A 20,730-nucleotide genomic window follows, 5' to 3' on the forward strand; every position below is an offset into this window, starting at 1 on the left:
AAATAGACAATTGATGAAGGAGTTAATTCATTAGAAAGACATATCAATCTTAAATATGCATGCACCTAATAATGAGTTTAAAACACATTAAGCAAATGCTGGCAGAACTGAATGGAGAAATAGAGTCACAGCTATAACTGGAGATTTTAACATTCCTCTTTTAATAATTTATAGACCAAACTAACCGAAACCAAAATTAGGTACGAACATTGGATATAGGAGATTTGAATAAAATCATCAATCAACTGACTCAATTTACATTTATGAAACACTCAACCCAAAAATAGCATAATACACATCCTTTTTAAGTGCACATGAGACATATGCCAAGATAGACTATATGCTGGGCCATAAAAGAAGTCTTAATAAGTCTAAAAAAATAAAAATCATAGAGTATGTTCTCTGACAAAAATAGAATTGACTTCGAAATTGCTAACTAAAGTATATCTGAACATTTTTCAAGTATTTGCAAATTCAGAAACACACTTCTACATAACCTATGATTCACAGAAGAAATCAAAAGAAAAATTAGAAACACCTTAAAATGAATGAAAATAAAAACACAACATATCAAAATTTTTAGCAGAAAGTTGAAGCAATATTTAGAGGAAGATTTATAGTTTTAAATATTTATATTTTAAAAGAAGAAAGATATAAAATCAATGATTTGCTTTCAATTCAAGATAGAAAACCAAGAACAAAAAATAAGTAGAAGAAATGTAATGATAAGGATAAGACACTATCTTATTAGTAAGACTTTGAGTAATTTTCAAAGGTTCATCTGTGTCCATAAGGCCTTGCACATATTAGGTGCCTTGTAGGTATTTTTTTTTCAGTTGGAGTAAAGCCTTCTAATATAGGGTTAAAAACAGTGTGGCTTAGGAAACAGAACCTAAGTTAAAGAGTATGGGCAGTCTAGAGTTTAAATATCAGCTCCCTCATTTAGTAATTGTGTGACCTTGGACAAGCCATTTAATTTCTCTGAGTTATAACAATAGCTACGTTTATTGAGTGCTTATTGGTGCTATGTACTTTATATGTATTAACTCATTTAATTCTTACAACAACTCGAGGAGGTAGATACCTTTAACATTTTATTTGTAAAGGAAGTAGTATCTAATATGGTTTAGAAGCCTCCCTAAGATCACAGAGCTGGGAGATAGTAGCATTGAGATTCAAAGACAGGCTCATCCGAGAGTAGTCTTATGTACTATTCCTGAAGATCCAGAAAACTTCAGTTTCTTCATCTGTAAAAATAAGGACATTAATGCAAGATTGTTTGAAGGGGAGCAACAGGAATGGAGAACATACAATACACAGGGTCTGGCTGTGTCAAGGGCACAGGGAGAAGGAATGGAATGCCCCCCAGGTGCTATTCAACAGAGTGGTTTCAAGAAGCATTTCAGCACTAGGGCCTGCAGGGAGAGAGGTCAGAAACATACTATATCGCCCATTGATGGCATCTACTTTGTTGTGTCTGGCTTACAAGGCCCAGGCAGGTGATGTAAATGAGGGAAGTGGTAGGTAAGGTGGGCTGTGGCAATGATTGATGAATCCTTTAAAGCATCAGCAGCCCCTTGCCTCAAACTCCCTGAGGCCGCACTCAAATGTGCACCCAGCATCACCAGAGCTTCTAAGTTCTCAAGAGATGCCAGTACTCTGGCTTTTAAGTAAAGCTCTCGATTCTTAGGTATTGACTCTCACTTAAACCTTTTAAGGAAACACCATAGGGGCTGAATAAAATATGTTTGCTGGCTGGCTTTAGCCCATGAGGGGCAGTCCATAGTCTTGGGTCGACACTTACTGTGTTTTAAAGATTATTCAGAAACCAGAACAAAAGTGTTTTTCTTATCTTCTAAGTTCTTTTGAGTCATAATTCCAAAGTACTATATGGGCAGCAATAGGTTGGGAGTAGTACTTATGTTATGTTGGAAAGAAAAAAGAAAACTCGTGTGTGTGTGTCTGTGTGTGTACAGAGAGAGAGAAAGAGAGAGAGAATGAATGTTTCTTAGAAAACTCCAAGGCAGCAGACAATGTGGTTAATCTTATTAGCGGGAAAAAAAAGACTTACATCTCTGAGAGGTACTCCTTTACTCCATTGGATGGAGTCAACCTTGTCAGTTGAGTAAGGAAAGGTGATAGCAGTTTTCCTCTTACTTACGAGGAGAGAGCAGAGAACTTAGCAGATGAATGACAACCAACTAAAGAAGGCTCAGGGTAACATTCCAAATCCACAATGAGTAATATTATGGGGTAATATTGTTGCTATGAAGTATATGTCACTAATGGCCACCTGTATATAAAGCAGGGGAGAGAGAGGTCTTTTTCCTTCCTTTAAAAGAAACACCAAAGAAGAAGGAAAGAAAGAACAGATTACATTTGGCTTAACTTTCATGTGCACTCAGATCCCCTGGAGAATCTCATTAAAATGCAGATTCTGAATCAGTGGCTGGAGGGCACAAGAGGGCCTGGGAATCTGCATTTCTTACAAGCTCCCAGGTGATGCTGAGGCTGCTGGGTCCAGGGCCACATTCTAAGTGACAAGAAACTAGCTGATGTATTAAAATGAGTACAGAAGTGATTGTGGTTTTGCGTTGTTGGAATTTGATGCTTGATATTGCAATACATTCTTAAATAAATGTGGTTAAGTTATACATCTTTATTATGGGCCTTTCTCTCTTTATGTTTTTTTTTGCTAAAGACTTACTACTTGCTATTCATTTTAGACTATGGAAATTATGTTAGACAAAAAGCAGATTCGAGCAGTTTTCTTATTTGAGTTCAAAATGGGTTGTAAAACAGCGGAGACAACTTGCACAAGGCATTTGGCCCAGGAACTGCTAACAAGCGTGCGTGCAGTAGTGGTTCAAGATGTTTTGTGAAGGAGACAAGAGCCTTGAAGATAAGGAACACAGTGGCTTGCCGTCGGAAGTTGACAATGACCAACTGAGAGCAGCATCGAAGCTGATCCTCCTCACAGCTACACAAGAAGTTGCCAAAGAAGTCAACGTTGACCGTTCTACTGTCCTTCGCCATTTGAAACAAATTGGAAAGGTGAAGAAGTTCCATAAGTGAGTGCCTCATGAGCTGAGCAGAAATAAAGAAAAATCATTGTTTTGAAGTGTCACCCTCTTTTATTCTACACAACAACAGTGAACGATTTCTCAATCGGATTGTTACCTGTGGCAAAAAGTGGATATTATATGACAACTGGCAATGACCAGCTCAGTGGTTGGAATGAGAAAAAGCTCCAAGGCACTTCCCAAAGCCAAACTTGCACCAAAACAAGGTCCTGGTAGCTGTGTGGTGGTCTGCTGCTGATCTGATCCACTACAGCTTTCTGAATCCAGGTGGAACCATTACATCTGGGAAGTATGCTCAGCAGATCCGTGAGATGCACTGAAAACTGCAATGCCTGCAGCCAGCATTGATCAATAGAAAGGGCCAGTTCTTCTCCATGACAACGCCTGGCCACACATAGCATAACCTATGCTTCAAAAGTTGATGAATTGGACTATGAAGTTTCCCCTCATCTGCCGTATTCACCTGACCTCTCACCAACCAGCTACCACTTTTTCATGAATCTCTACAACTTTTTGCAAATGATCCCACAATCGGCAGGATGCAGAAAATGCTTTCTAAGAGTTTGTCAAATCTTGAAGCACGAACTTTCATACTACAGCAATAAACAAACTTATTTCTCATTGGCAAATATGTGTTGATTGGAATGGTTCCTATTTTGATTAATGAAAATGTGTTTGAGCCTAGTTGCAATGATTTAAAATTCATGATCTGAAACAGCAATTACTTTTGCACCAACCTAGTAAATTGTGACATCTAGTGAAGGAAGAACCTTTGGAGATCATCAAGGATGTTCAAATTGAACTAAAGAGCTCCTTCCATTCTCAGCTTCCCTTCCTCCCAGGAGCTCCTTGTTTCTGTGATGATGCAAACCCCAAGCCTCTCTTGTTGAAACCTGGGACCTGCTTAGGCTCTTGTTTGTCTCTCACTCCCAGACCTAGTCCCTTCACATCGCAGCCCAAGTTTATTCCCTTGCCTCATTTGTCAGTTCTACTTCCATAGGGTCATTGCATCCACCCTTATCCTGCCCTGCCTTCCTCGGCCCCTGCCTCTAACCTGGGTTTTGTGCTTCCTAAATGGCCTCTTTGCCGCCTGTATCCTCCCTATCCTGTTGATTCTATGCAGAGCTTCTGACATGCTCTTCCTGAGTGCTGCTCACTGCAGTCTCTTGCTCAGGAGTAATCGATGCCCAGCTTCTTCTCCCCGATCTCTCCTACCTCTGCCTTGCACAAAGCTGCAGCCATCTTCTCCTCCCAAACCCCCTTGATGAACTCACTACCTTTGCCCAAGCTGTTTTTTTCTTCTAGACCACGCTCTACTCTCTTAACTGTCAAAATCACAGCTCAAGAACTAGCTCAATATTGATTAGAACTGAGAGACACATTTTGTTCTGTCTTTTCATAGTTTTAAGTTTCTGCTGAATGTGCCTCAAGGCTATGCTGTTTTCTTCATGTCAAACCATTACTGGGAAATTTCTCTGTGACCTATTGTTGCTGCCAGCCCCAGGTGATGGGCAGGTATCTCCTGGGCCCATTTTGATACTTAGAGGCATCCTGCTTAGAAAACTCATCCTTCCCTGGGCCTCTCCTTTCCACTTCCTCCCCAGAACACTTTTGTTTGATCACCCAGCAGGAGGTGATATGTACACTCCCTTCATAATTATAGCCGTTCTCCTTCTATCCTCTAAAATAATAGTTTCCTCATTTCCATCCTCCTCTGAAACATAGAGCAACAGCCCTCCATTCATCTTCCAAAATAGCAATACTTGTTTTGTTTTTTTAAACTTGTCCTCCCCCATGTCTTTCTCAGCCTACACTATCTCTTTCTTTTTCTCCCATCTCCTTTTCTAAATACAGCTAATAGACTTCCTTCAGTTTTTCTTCCAAATGTCTTCTGTCCCTACTTCTCAGAAGAGGAGCCACTGTGTCCCTCTGGAATGCCTCTTTATAAAGGAGCTTGTGTCACTTCCTGTCTTCCCTGTAAATAGTCATTAACCTCAGTGTTCACCCAACTTCTGAAAACAGCTTCTGATAATAACCTGAACTTCATCTGATATCTACTATGTGCCACATTCTCTGCAAGCATCTCTCATTTTGTTTTTATAACCTCATGAAATAAATATTATTTACTATCCCCAGTATACAGAAGGGAACACTGAAAACTCACTTGTCTAAGGTGTACAAGTACAAGATGGCAGAGGTACAATTTAAATCCAAATACAGGTTACTCTGATGTCAAAGCCAGCATTTGATGCCACTCTCCAAACTGTGTCACCAATTACTCTGTGTATTCATTTTTCTTGGCTGCCATAACAAATTTCCACAAACTGGGCAACTTAGCACAGCAGCAACTTATTGTCTCAAAGTCTTGGAGGCCAGAAGTCCAAAGTCAAGGTGTCAGAAGGACTGGTTCTAAGGCTCAATCTGCTCTATGCCCCTCTCCTAGCTTCTGGTAGCTGCCAGCAATCCTCGGTATTCCCAACCTTGTCCACTCACCACTCAAACCTCTAGCTCTGTCATCACATCATTCTCTTCTCTGTTTCTTTTCCCTCAAATTCTCTTCTCTTATAAGGATGTTGCTGGTATGGTTTCGTGGTGTCCACACCCAAATCTCATATTGAACTGTAACTCCCATAATTCCCATATGTTTTGAGAGGGACCCAGTCAGAGATAATTGAATCATGAGGGTGGTTCCCCCATACTGTCCTTGTGATAGTAAGTCTCATGAGATCTGATGGTTTTATAAGGCATTTCTCCTTTCACTTGGCTCTCTCATTCTCTCTTGCCTGCCACCACGTTAAGATGTGAATTTCACCTTCTGCCATGATTCTGAGGCCTCTCCAGCCACATGGAACTGAAGTATATTAAACCTCTTATTCTTTATAAATTACCCAGTCTCAGGTATGTCTTTATCAGCAGTGTGAAAACAGATTAATACATTTGTCGTAGGATTTAGGACTCATCCTAATATGATATAATCTTATCTCCAAATCCTTAACTTAATCACTCTTGAAAGACCTTTTCCTCAAGTAAGGCCACATTCATTGGATCCAGGTAGACATGTCCTTTGAGAGAAGGAACATTTAGCTTACTACACCATGTAAAGAGAAATCAGCATGAGAAATCAGCTCTGATGGAGATGTACAAGCAGATTAATGTTTTCATGCCTGTTAACACGGCATCCATTCTATAGCCTGTGGATCAATGAGTTATTTTTATTTTCAAATCTTATTATTTAAGAAATACATTTTGTAAGGCTGTATATTTCAATAGATAGTGATTATTCTGATAGATCTAGGCAAAGTAAATTGAAAGTGCCTGGAAAGCATTCACCATTCTAGATGCCATTGAGATTCACGATTCATGCAAGGAGATAAATATATCAACATGGGTCAGGTATGGTGGCTCAAGCCTGTAATCCCAGCACTTTGGGAGGCAGAGGCGGGTGGATCACGAGCTCAAGAGATTGAGACCATCCTGGTCAACATGGTGAAACATCATCTCTACTAAAAAACAAACAAACAAACAAACAAAAACAAAAAATTAGCTGGGCATGGTGGCGCATGCCTGTAATCCCAGCTACTTAGGAGGCTGAGGCAGGAGAATTGCCTGAACCCAGGAGGCGGAGGTTGCGGTGAGCCGCTATCACACCATTGCACTCCAGCCTGGGTAACAAGAGCGAAACTCCGTCTCAAAAAAAAAAAAAAAAAAAAATCAACATGTACAGGAGTTTGGGAGAAATTGATTCCAACACTCATGGATGACTTTGAGGGGCTCAAGGTTTCAGTGGAGAAAGTCACTGCAGATTTGGTGGAAATAGCGAGAGAACCAGAGTTAGAAGTGGAGCCTGAAGATGAGACTAAATCGTCATCATCTCATGATAGAACTTTAGTGGGGTGAGGAGCTGCTTCTTATGGAGGAGTGAAGAACATGATTTCTTGAAATGGAATCTACTCCTAGTGAAGAGGCTGTGAATTGTTGAAATAACAACAAAGGATTTTGAGTAATACATCTACTTAGTTAATAAAGCAGTGTTGGAGTTTGAGAGGATTGACTCCAATTTCTAACAGAATTTCTATTACTATAGGTAAAATGCTATCAAACAGCACTGCATGCTACTGAGAACTCTTTCATGAAAAGAGGAGTCAATCGATATGGCAAACTTCACTGTTGCATTATTTTCATAAATTGACAGGGCCACCCAACCTTCAGCAACCAGAACCCTCATCAGTCAGCAGCCATCAACATAAAGGCGAGATCATCCACGTGCTAAAAGATTATGACTCACTGAAGTCTCAGATGATTGTTAGCATAATTTAACAATAACATATTTTTAAATTAGGGTATGCAGATTGTTTTTTAGATAAAATGGTGTTACCCACTTAATAGACTATAATGTAAACATAACTTTTATATGCACTAGGAAACCAACAAAGCTGTGTGACTCACTTTATTGCAATATTTGCTTTATTGCAACAGTCTGGAACTGGACCTGCAATATTTCCAAGGTGTATCTGTATTTTTCCATGCCACTGTTACTGCAGCTCCAGTGACTAATTTCCAAATCCCTGCATGGAAGTCACAGCCAGAGTGTACCCTGGATGTCTGTGCTGCTGACAGAATGCTCTCTGCCACATGCCATGGTAGCCAGAGGAGGGTTATGGCCCACTGGAGATGTTGTAGGAAATAAATCACTCCCCAGCTGCATGCTGCTGCTGGATTGATTCTTCCAGTTTAACTAAAGCCAGAGTCAGTGCCTTATAGATTGTTACAAAGTCAGACCCTACAGAAACATCTAAGTTTGGTGGCAGAACAGAGGAGGAGTCAGCAGCCTGGGCTGCATAGTGAGGCTGTGACCTTAAAGGTGTCATGGCTGTGCTCTGTGGGAAGGAAAATTGCAAGGTGATGTTGTTATAGGATTATCTCTGGACTCTTCATCACCTCCTGAGGAAAGCACCTCTACTCCTGAAGGCTACAAGAGTCTCAGTTTGTAGGAGCCAAACTATACCCCTAAGAAGGAGAAAAAGATTTGGGACTGATATCCATTGGTAAGACCCTACCAGGGTTAGAACACTGAATACTCCTGTACCAGTAGGATGCCGGTAACAGTCCCCAGAACTCACTGCCTGCATGTCATTCAGCCACTAGTGGCTGGACCTCTGACCCAGGAGGGGGCCTTGGGGAGCCTGATCATGTGTTCTGGAGGGCACCTCTTAGGACTATTTGGTTTGTAGTTGCTTCCTAAATATTTTAATATCATCCTTGAGGAACAAGAGAAACTGGAACCAATGAAACTTGAGGTTCCTTGCAGGAGGAGAGAAGGAGAATTACAATGGAGTTCCAGCCTAGAGCTGTGGGGAGGAAGTTGCTGATGGTGGTTTCTGAGCTTGTGTGCTATTTTATACAGCTTCTATTAAACCCATCCTTTCTGAACAGGATTCTTGCTGAGGGGGTGTGAGAAGGCTGAGCCCTTGGCCAAGGCAAAGTCAACCTGGAGGAGCAAGGAGGATAGCATGCATTTGGGATAGATGTCTGTGTGCTGAGGTGCCAGGATGTCAGTGGGCTCAGAGCCCCACAGCCCTGCTTGTCCTGGGAAGGGATATGTTCCTGCTGATGAGTCCACGGGTCAGTGGGTACAGCCAGACACACCAGGGTGGATGGTGGCAAGATACAACTTGTGCTTATCTCCTTTGTTGTGTGGCTTATCTGGAAGAGGGTAGGTGTCGTATTAGCCATGCTTTCTTATAAAGAGGCAAATTCTCTGACGGTTGCAGGGACTGAAGCAGCAGCTTCTTATAATGCTCTCTCTGTTGGACAGCCTACCCTTTTCATAAGAAGGACTTCCTGTTTCTGCCTGCCTCTGGTTTCCACAGTCAACAATGCTTTTCCCGGGATTGGGCTTTGCTATACTTCTGCTTTTAGTACAAGCTCAGAGTCTATAAAGGTGAATTAGACACTGCCTGTGGCTATCCCAGCCTAATTGTGGGTGTCAGCAGGTTCTCCAGGGATAACCCATTCTGTTCCTCATGCCCAGTTTCCCTTCCATATGATGGGTTTATCTCGTCTCTGTTTTGTACCTGCCTGCACACTGGGCTGGACTTCCTTCCCCCACTCACAGAAGAGCCCCTCTCCCAAATGTGACTTAGAATTCTGTGTTTCCTGTTTAGTGGTCTTTAGTGCTCTCCTTGAAGTGCAATAAATTCTCCCTTTCCATCCGTGTTTTCTGTCTAAATTAGATGTTGAACCCTTCATAATTACCTTTCCAGAGTTTCTTGGACCTCCATTTCCTAATCTGTAAAACTAAAGGAACCAGGCTAGGTGAATTTCGGATATTCAAGACTTTTTATCACTTTGCTAATAGGTCCTAGTCCACAAAGCATGTTTATGGAAGTTTTAATTAGAAGCCTCTCCCTCTAAGAGAGAGTCTATTCCAGGGCCCATGGTTTGGTGAGAAGAGCAATGACTTAGATTCAGCCTCTCCTTACATCTTTGGCCAGGTACTCTTGTGTAGTGAATAACCTGAACAACCATGCTATATGAGTCTGGTCTCAAGTTGCCAATAAGGACATATGCGAGACTGGGTAACTTATAAAGGAAGGAGGTTTAATTGATTAACAGTTCAGCATGACTGGGGAAGCCTCTGGAAACTTACAATCATGGCAGAAGGGGAAGCAAACACATCCTTCTTCACATAGCGGCAGCAAGGAGAAGTGCCAAGCAAAAGGTGGGAAAAAGTGCCTTATAAAACCATCAGATCTCATGAGAACTCACTCACTATCACGAGAACAGCAGGAAGTAACCACGCCCATGATTAAATTACCTTCCACAGGGTCCCTCTCATGACTTGTGGGGATTATAGGAACTACAATTCAAGATGAGATTTGGGTGGGGACACAGCCAAACAATGTCACATACACATCGGCCTTGTTTTCCAAGCATCAGCAGCATATACAATTATAAAAACAAGTAGACAATAATCATAGTCTATATGATATGGCTCTCAAGCAGGGTTGATTTCATCCCCTTTCTCCAGGGGATATTTGGCAAACTCTGGAGACATTTTTGGTTGTCAAAATGAAGGGATGGGGTGGCAGGAGTGCTAATAGCACCTAGTGGTTAGATGCTGCTGCTAAACATTCTATAATGCACAGCACAGCTCCCCCCACCAAAAAACCCAAATAATTATCCAATCCTGAATATCAGCAGTGCTGAGGTTTAAAAACCCTGGATGAAAATACTAGCCACAATAATAATTAGACATTGCACAAACAAAAATCAAAACTTAAGCAGAAAGTAGGAGGAAAAGTTTAAATTGGGAGCAACTTTAACAGATATTTCTGAATAATGGTTTTGAATCTGCCTCTTTTTATGCCTCTTTGAACCATATGTTTGCTTCCTGCAGTTGTTTCACCTTTGGCAAGAACACTCAATTCTTATTTGAGAAATAAAGAAAAAGCCTGACGCTTATGGCCCCTAAGGATGATTCCTTCAGTTCTTTCTTTGTTGTACCTTTGCAAGCTTATAGAAACCCCTTGCTAAACTGCAGGTTCAAATTACAAAGAAAAATTTATTTTATGCAGTGAAGTCAACTGTAAATAAATCTACAACCGAGGCAGCAATTTGAATGTTTATTCTACACAAAAGTGCTGGGTAAAATGTCATTTAAAATCTTTATTAAGTCTTCAGCTTTAAACAGTGATGGAAAGGTTATTGGCCTTCAGAAGATATTAAAGAATGGCAGTATTTGGCATTTTATTATGAACTACATTTTTACATAACCAAAATTTTGATTAAATAGAAATTCCAACTGTAAAACGGAAAACAGGCAAACTGCGCACTAGTTTTGTCCCTGTTGGTCTTGAAAGAGAATTAAGAAGTTTTCATTTAGGATATAGAAACCTACACATAACAATGAGAAAAAGGCAGAAAAATCTGCCTTTGTAATTGTAAATTTTCTTGAGCCCATCAGAGGACTGAAATCCAAGCAATGAAACAAACCGAATTCCAAAGAGGGACAGGCTCTATTAAGGGATGAGGAGACACACAAAGGTTCACCTTACATAGAACATGGGAGAGGTGGCTGCCATACGATGTGTAAAAAGAAATCAGCTAAAAGATGTTAAAACTGGTAAAGGCTATAAAAGAAAATACAATTTCAGGACTCTTTAAATTTATTATGCCAAGGGGGAAGTTAATCTCTGGAGACTGAGTCACATAGCATGTTTACCATTTGGTTTCTTAGATTATGGGCTATTTCTCTTCCTCATTGTTCTCGTTCCGTAAATGACCAGAAACAGACCAGAGATCAGAACCCCCGCCTCCCGAACATCAATTCTTATTGTAGATTCACTGCCTGCTTTTTTGTCCTGTAACCAACTCAGACCAGATAGGGCAAAAGACTCCAGGACTATTGCATATTTGGTATAGAATGACAAATATACCTTTTCTTAAAGAAAAAGATCACCCTGACTAATTAGATCGTTATAACTATGCATTAAGCCTTACATAGAATGATGTTGAAATTCTGTTAAGCTTTCCTAAACTTTGTCTATATAAATGATCCCAAATTGCTACACTTCGGAACACACTTCCATTCTTTGGAATCTCTGCTTTCTAGCTGGCCGTCCTCAAACTTTGTGCTTGTGTGAACTCTCTTTACACTAGATTATGACCGTTTTGATTATTTTAGGTTGACAAAGCCACATGTGGGCTAGAATGTCAGTTTGGAATAACTGGGGGCTCAGACACAAAGGAAGCTCAGAGGCACATGTTCTTCTCCATGTGGCTTCACCAGTTACTGAGATAAAGATGGAGGGCAGGAGCCTTGAGTGAGCCCACCTTGGTGGGGTAGGTGTGGAGGAGATCTCTGTGGCTGTAGTGAGAATAAACACAATCCTCTCCCCAACCTTTCCCTCCTAGGAAACAAGCCTTGAACTGCTGAGGGAGGGGCAGCAGACTCTCTTTCCCTCAAGGCACAGGCAAAAGGCTGGTGTGCTGCGGAGGGTCAGAGCAAAATCTCCAACCCCCAGTGGAAGGGCAGGAAGCTGTGTTGGGCCCAGGATACCTTACTGCGGGGAGGTGGGGGGCTGGGGGAGGCAGTGGGCAAGAAATTCTGGCCCAAGTCCAAGCTCAGATACAAAGCAGTGTTTGGCTACCATGGGCAGGAGGGATGAGAATGCCAACAATGCCTCACCCCCAGGCCCAGGCACATGGTGCCTGCCTAAGACTAAGGCTAAACCAAGAGAACTGAGAACCACCTATCTTCCCTTGCCCCTGCACCCCAAAATGAGCCCAGCACTGAATAATAGGCCAGAGTAGTCTGTCACTGGGATAGGGGAACTAAGAGCATGGACAGAGGCCCCTCTGTGGCATGTGTATGCCAGGATGGCTGTGTTGGGGCTCAGAGAATGATATCCCAAAGTATGGTACTTTGGCATGCTGAGAAGTTTTCCATTAAAGGGAATTGGAAGGTCTTAGAAACTGCCTGAGAACTAAAGACCTTCTAACCTTCTCTTGTTTCTTCCCTCCACCCCGAAACCCCAAACACAGTAAGAGGCATTCTCTAGAAGTTTCCTCATCTGAATGAGAAAAATTATTCCAAAAGAAATGTAATTGTCTTCAAACTTCCTCATCAACTCACCAGGAAAGATGAGCCACCAGAGGAAAGAAAAGACTAAAAGTCATCACACTTCCGGACAGACTTTGCATCTCTTCTTCTAAGGGCAGTTCTGAGACATTACCTGGAAGACATTATCTGCATAATATGACATTCTTTGTTCACAGGGAAGTTCCACCCCTCAATTTCCCAAAATGTGTTGCCACCTTCCCCAGAGCTCAGAGGAACTATGTCCCAGGTCATTGTCTGTTCTTTGGGCTCATTGATTTCCCTTAAAAATAATTCACTATCACTCAAAATTGCCTACATGCCTCCACCTTCCTCTCCCTATGAAGATGGTGCTATTTAAGCTTCAGCCACCTGGTCCTTCCTTGAATCTCATATTTTGTATGGCTCCCATGCATACATGCATATTAATGAGTTTGTATGCCTTTTCTCCTGTTAATCTGTCCATTGACAGTTTATTTCAACAGACTTGACCCTTCAGAGAGAGAGGACCAATTTTCTTCCCCTCTATAACTGAAAGCTGAGGGGCAACCTGGAAACCTGAGAAGATTCTGGAACCTTGGCCCTCACACTAAGCACAAGATAACATGATTTCCACCTCTAGAGGAGTTTGAAACCTGTGGTCTATTGGAGGTAACAGTGGCAACAACACTCATACCCAGCTCAAATATTGACTAGATAACCTCAACCTCTGACACTAACACTCTCACAGAAGAAGATATTGGAAACTTTTATAGAATAAATACTATTTATCTACATCTCTGCTGTCCTATAAAGTCAGAAATTATGAGATATAAAAAAAACCAAAGGAAAAAATTGTAAAGGGAGAAAGGCAATCAACAGAAACAGCCTCAGGGATGACTGAGACTTTGATGTTGAGACTTTGAGATAGAAACCATGAAAATTATAATTAATAAGTTAAAAGATTAATAGAAAAGGTAGATCACATGCAGGAACAGATGGAGAATGGCAGCAGAGAGATGAAAATGATAAAGTTAAATGGAAGTGCTAGAAAAAAACACATGTATCAAAAATGAAGAGAGTCAGTAGGTATTTTATCTATGGGGACATCTGCATATATATTAAGGAAATTGGAGCTTCACTGAAATATTCTTATGATATAAGGATAATTATATATATCTAATAAATAATATATATTAGAATCTTAGAGCTGAAATCCAAAATTATATATATATATATGAGTCTTAGAGTTCAGCTGATCAACAAATAATTTTGCATCTCCAAAGGATTTGAGATATTAAAAGTACTTATAGTTCTAAATAAGCCTTCTCATTAGAACTAAGATTCTATTGTAGCAATGGGAGGAAATTTTCCTACTTTAAATGGATACCAATGAGAGTGAAGATCTCTGAGGCATAATACTCAGGACAGTCAGTATCTGACAGAATCACAAACAGAATTGAGTTGGCTCTATACTTTTATAGAAGAACCAACTTTTAATATAAGTATAAACCAAAAATAAAATTCTAAGCCCTCCAGCCAACTGCTGGACCCTCTCCTTCACCCAGGGCATTCTAAAGTTAACCTGAAAAGTTAGTTCAGGCCATGATGGGAAATGGGGGTTGGGCATTCTTCATTTTACACTCCTCCCTTTGGAATTAAGGCACAGTTGACCAGTATTAATATTAAAACAGAGATCTTAATGCTAACAACACAGACTTTTTTTGTAGCAATAAGATACCAAATTCCAGCTTGACTCTAGTATAGCATTACATTACAGATAGCAGGCCCTGAAAATAAATCAAAGTATTTTACCCCAAATTATATTTCCTTGACATATTTTGAAATGGCCTTGCAAAAATGACTCTTGCGGGGAAACTCTACATTCTATAGAAAATTCCCATTTCTTTCCAGGTCTTTTCCCTGATCCAAGAGAGAATTAACTAAGACTCTGGCACCTTTTTAGGTCTGAAAAGAGATCTGAAGCCTGCTACCTGAAGGCTTCATCTATATGCTAAAACCTTGGTCTGTGAAACCTGAAACCCCTATTTTTTTTTTTAAGGTAAGCTCTGGTTCTGTAGTCCAGGCTGGAGTGCAGTGGCACAATCTCTGCTCACTGCAACCTTCATCTCTTGGGCTCAAGCCATCCTCCCACCTCTGCCTCCTAAGTAGCTGGAACTACAGTTGCACACCATCATGCCCAGCTAATTGTTGTACTTTTGTAAAGGTGGGGTTTTGCTATGTTGTCTAGGCTAGTCTTGAACTCCTGAGCTCAAGTGATCCACCTGCCTCAGCCATCCATAGTGCTGGGATTACAGGCGTGAGCCACCATACCTGGCCCCAAACCCCTTATCTTAACCCAGACACTCCTTTATATTGATTATAGGTCTTTATATAATAACTTTTTCAACGAATTGCCAATCAGAAGATCTTTGAATCTACCTATGACCTGGAAGCCCCCCAATTCCTGTTGTTCTGCCTTTCTGGAACAAACCAATGTACATCTTATGGGTATTGATTGATGTCTTATGTCTCCCTAAAGTGTATGAAACTGAGCTGTAGCCCAATCACCTTGGGCGTATGTTTTCAGGATCTCCTGGGACTGTGTCAAAGGCCATTGGTGACTCATATTTGGCTCAGAATAAATATCTTACAATATTTTACACAGCTTGACTCTTGTCAACATATGCACATCCCAACTTAAAAATAAGCAACTATTTCTACAAAACTATCTATTTTTGTGGAAAACAAATGATGTCAAATATGTCAAATACAGTTGATTATTGATAGGTTTGAGACACCTCCAACTTGTACGTCCAAAAAAGAAAAGGAGGGATAGAAAGGTGTAAACTATGGTCTCAATCATCAAGCCAGTTGTTGTTCAGAAAAGGATATAAAATTCCCTTTGATTTTGCTTCAACTTTTTATTAACCTATAATTTACATAACTACACATAGGATATGTATGTAACCTATAATTTACATGCATATATCCTAAGTGTACAGTTTACATAACTTTCAAACTGAAAACACCCTTGCAAAGTTCCAAAATCGAGGAACATAACACTAGCTTCTTTGAATTTCTCCCTTATATTCCCTTGAAGTTTCTACCTTCTTCTAAAGCTAACCATTATCCTTATATTAATTAGCGTAGACTACTTTTGCCTATTTTGTTCATATAAAAATGGAATTATACATTGGTACTATTTTCTGTCTGGCTTTTTAACCTCAGCATGTTTGTGGGGCTCACCCATATTTCTGTATGTGGTTGTAGTTGATTTGTGCTCATTATTGATATAGTATTGTATTATCTTGTTGATGGACATTTGGGTATTGTTGCCAGCTTAGGGTTTGCATGAATAAACTATGAACAGCCTTTTACCAGGCATTGTGTAGGCAAATGTTTTCTTTTCACTTGCATTAATACCTACGAGTTGAATTGCTGAGTCATAAGGTATATAGATGCTGCCAAACAAAAGTGGTCATAACAATTTACATCCCACTAGCAGTGCGTGAGAATTTGCCGCTCCACTAGGGATATGAAATTTTAAGCAACAGCAAGAACCCCAAGTAAATGTAAAATTCGTATCGTTGCACACAGACTGTGAGAACTATAACTGTTAAGAAAGAATAGGAATTCATGAGAGCAGGAGCGTCAGAGAAGTTCTTCCTGGAGAGACAATGGGATGGATGGACTGAAGGGCACCTGTGAGCCTTTTGTTCAAGACCAGGTTCCATAACCAACCAGCTGCACGACCTTGGGAAAGTTACTGGATCAATCTGAGCATCTGTTTTATCATCTGCAAAAAGGGGAAAATAACAATGCTCCTATTAGGCTAAAATGGCATTGTGCATGGAGGACACTAAGTACAGTGGTTAACACATAGAAACATACTATTTTATTACTATTATAAATAATAAAGTGGACAAGAATAGAGCTTTGCAGGATGGTTGGGACTGGATCAGTGGATGGTGGAAGAGCTCTTTGGAAAGGGAAGAACAGAAAAGCACACAGTAGAGGGTGAGCTTGGTGTCTTCGCAAACTTAACAGAGGCAGGCCAAACACGCAGGGACAATCCCTTCTTCTGTCTGTTTGTGTTTAGCACAGTGTAGCCCACTCCTGGAAGCCTCCATGAAGTCTCCCGCCCCCAGCATGCAGTCATAAGGCACTCATTTGACTTAGCACCCACAGGGTACTTCTTTGCTTGTACTTAATTCTCTTAACTGAAACTGCTGGGTTACTGGCCTCTCTTTGTCCAGGAAAGGGTTGTCCTCAGTGAGGACAAGGCTTGGTGTCTCACTGAAAACCATGGGCCTCCATGCTTGGAAGAGGAATATTGTTTCATTCCAACAAATGATTATTAAAACACCATACACCAGTCATTATGCTAAGTGACCTGCATAGTCAGTGAGGAGACCTGTTGTAGTCTTTAGAGGTAAGCAAGGGGAAGTTCAGGGTATGTATCCGGTAACCGACTGAGCACAGGAACTTGTTTCTCCCATGAAGTCATGAAAACTTGTATGAAAAGAACATAAAGAACCGAAGCAAATCAAGAGGAAGTTTTAATGGCGTAAGTGATGAATAACGAAGTGCAATTTACGTCGTTTTCGCAGGTTCCGGTTGAAGTCCACCCCAAATAATAACTTCTAAGTAAAAATTAAGGTAATAAGCATGGGTCGGTTTAGATGTTGTGGCTTTGTAATACAATTTTTACTTTTGTTTGATGTTCTTCTTTAGCCACTTTAGGGCAGAACAAATGGAATCAGCTTCCCACCCACAGCATTCATTTGACTCCACTTTTCATTCTTGGACTGCATTTTGGAACAGTTGCACTGCCTGAGGGAGAGGAGGAAGGTGTGATTTGTGGGGAAGGAATGGATTTAGAAATTATACACCCCCACACATTTGAAAATAAAATATTCAGTAACATTACAAAACATTTGATATCTGACTTTCCCAGGGAAACCCCTCAAGGAATCCAGAAAACTCCTGTAGATCTTTAGGTCACCTTGGGAATCAGGATATTTTTTCTTAGATGCGTAAAACAAGCTTGGAATAGTCAGAAAGCACTAAAGAAGTTCAAAGAAGGAGGAGAACAGGGGTTATTGAAGTCAGAGAAGGAGGCAAGACTAGCATAGGCAGAAATGAGCAACCTCAGGGCAGGGCCCAAGAGAGGCACTTGCCTTGGTCTGTGTTTCTTAGGAGGCCAACCTGGAGGAAGCAGCCCTTCTTCTGTAAAAAGTAGCCTTTTCTCACCAGGTGTGGTGGCTCATGCCTGTAATCCCAGCACTCTGGGAGGCCGAGGTGGGTGGATCACCTGAGGTAAGGAGTTCAAGACCAGCCTGGCCAACATGGTGAAACCCCATCTCTACTAAAATATAAAAAAGCAGCTGGGCGTGGTGGCAGGCTCCTGTAATCCTAGCTACTCGGAAGGCTGAGACAGGATAATCACTTGAACCTGGGAGGCAGAGGTTGCAGTGAGCTGAGATTGCACCATTGCACTCCAGCCTGGGCGACAGAGTGAAACTCCTTCTCAAAAAAAGGTAATAATAATAATAGCCTTTCCTCTTAGGAAAGAACTGACTTCCAAATTTATAAAGCATGGCATCAAAATATTTCTTCGAGTTGAATGTCTTGCCACAGAATACTTTGCCAGGTATTCCTGTTGGTAATTATGACGGCCTTGAAAGCGCTCCTCTCAGATCCCCAGCTCCAAGAAGCATAGCTGGTGATGGTCTCAGCTGAAGCCCATCCCTCCATTAGTATCACGCTCCATACGCTGTTCACAGCCAATGACTGGGTTTGGTAGGAATTCTAAGGAAAGTTCATTTGGGAGAAATAGGAATTTTCTGACAAGGAACTTGGGCTCAAGGGCACTCCCTGGGCGTTGCCAATGTCTTAGAAGGACTCTGCCCTCTAAGGCTCTCTCCACCCTCCCACAGTCCTTCGCTGCATCCTCCTCTCAAACCAGACCTGCATCTGATTCCGCAGCTCTCCCAGAGTCCTCCAGCTTCCCGCTTCCACCTCCCATTTCGTCCCAGCAAGTCTCTTCCACATTCATCCTATCTTGATACCTGCTTCTCGGAGGACCTGAACTAACACAATAATGAACTTTCTGTAAGTATCTTTGTTTGCATTTGACCGTGTATGAGGTTCTTTACGTGGGAGGCTGGTGATGTGAGATGGAAAAAGTTTTGTTAGGAGCTGGGGCTTGGGTCTGACTCCTCCCAGCTATGTGGTCTTGACATTTAGCCTTGCCCCCTAGTTAGATCTCAGCTTCTTTATCAGAAAAATGGGGTAATTACCTGCATCATCAAATTATTGTGAGTTTAAGAAGATAGTGAATCCAAGATCTCAGTGCACATAATACCTGCTATTTACTGAGTGCTTTCTATGTGTTTTTCATATAATTCACTTAATCCTAGCAATTTCCATATGAGATATGTACTTTTCCCACAAGTAAGCCAAGGCATAGAGTGGCCAAGAGATAGAGTCAGCATTTGAACACTTCAGAGCTCAGGGTCTTTATCACCCTATGATTTTCCCCAAATAGCACATGCTCGGGAAATGACTGTTGTGATTCTATCATTAAATCCAGGATACTTTTTTCTACTTTCTACCCGATTGACCTGGCAAGGGTCTTCAACTGAAGACAATCTTGTCATTTTGTGAAGGTGAAGTGAGGAAAGGGATGTAAATAAAACACCTGTAGTTGGTGCTTAGTAGCTTCTCACCTGAATTTTAGCTAGCATTCTAATTATCATTATTATTAGCTTTGAAATGCTAATTCCTCTTTCTTTGTACACTTACTGGGTACAGTTAAGGAGCAATTGGTTATTTGTTTGCAACTTTTAGATGCGATGTCTAAATGAGAATTGAAATAAACCGTGAAGGAGCTGAGTTGCAAACACATCTCTGATGACTGCCGCAGGTGAATAATCAGCTCTGATATTTGATCATATCCTTTGCAAGCCTGAATCCCTTTGTAGGTCCTTTGCCATATCCTCACTTGTTTGTAGCTCAATCTGCTGCCTGCCCAGGGCCATCAATAATAAATGTCCCCACAGACAGCTGAAGGACATTAAAGACAGATGGTGCTGGATCAGAGCATGCATCAGCCACTGGGTGTAGACGGTATAAAAAGCTGGGTTCAGGGGCCACCATGGTCAACCTGCAACCTGGCAAGAAATGGGGTCAACTCCACAGACAGCAGTTGTCAGAGAGCCCAGGTGAGTGCCTGGCTGCTTCATCTTTATGTACTTGTAATAGCACAAATGAGTCTATTTCCTTTCTTCCTAAAATAGCAAAGAGAAAATAGGAAATGCGTGGTGCATAGTTTTTTTTCTCTTCTCTCCATCTGTGTCATACTTTATTAACAAGGTCAAACCCAAATCATACAGATGTTCTGGGACATCTTAGGTGAAACTCTTAGCAGGCTAAGTTTGTTCTTGCCATTGCCATCCTCTGCTCCTTTTCTCATTGCCTGGCCCCCAACCCGTACCGCTCAATACCCTCTTTCTGACAAATGTGCTTCAATTTTTACTTCCATGCTTTGCTTACATCAATAGTCACCTGGGTTTTATGACTCACCCTGTCAGGGTCCTAGTTGATTAGTACTTAATATGCTAATCTGATTCATACAATTTAATTGTGCAAACATATGAACACCTGTAGTGCTAGACCTTTTGAAGGACACAAAGAAACAAGATGTGGTCCTTGCTTTGCAGAGACTAATGCTGTAGACCAGTGATTCTCACTAAGTGTCCCTCTGAATTACCTGGAGGAATTGTTTAAGCACAAACTCCTTTACTCCAGAGTTTTTGATTCAATTGACAGGGAGTAGGGTCTGATCATTTGCATTTCTAACAAGTCCCCAGGTGATGCTGATGCTGCTGCTGCTGGTCTAGGAACCAGATTTTGAGAACGCTAATCGCTGAGCTAGCCTGAGACACACGTGTCCATAGATATTGAGATAATTGGTACAATAGTGGTCGTGTTGCAATGTTGGTGGAGCCCAGTTTCTTAATGGGTAGTCCCAGAGGAGATGGCATCTTTGAATGCTCACAG

General features: G+C 41.2%; 1 protein-coding gene across 1 annotated transcript in view; it reads left to right on the forward strand.

Annotated features, from left to right (window-relative positions):
* The window catches only part of PLPP4 (phospholipid phosphatase 4), a 187,244-nt gene extending 173,389 nt beyond the window's left edge, over nucleotides 1–13,855 (forward strand). Inside the window, exon 8 of the mRNA XM_054243379.2 lies at nucleotides 12,630–13,855. Within this exon, the coding sequence (XP_054099354.1) occupies nucleotides 12,630–12,646 (17 nt within the window). The 3' untranslated portion in view covers nucleotides 12,647–13,855. The remainder of the gene's footprint in view (nucleotides 1–12,629) is intronic.
* The last annotated feature ends 6,875 nt before the right edge of the window (nucleotides 13,856–20,730 follow it).

Source organism: Callithrix jacchus, chromosome 12 (assembly GCF_049354715.1).
Source record: "Callithrix jacchus isolate 240 chromosome 12, calJac240_pri, whole genome shotgun sequence".
Taxonomy (NCBI): domain Eukaryota; kingdom Metazoa; phylum Chordata; class Mammalia; order Primates; family Cebidae; genus Callithrix; species Callithrix jacchus.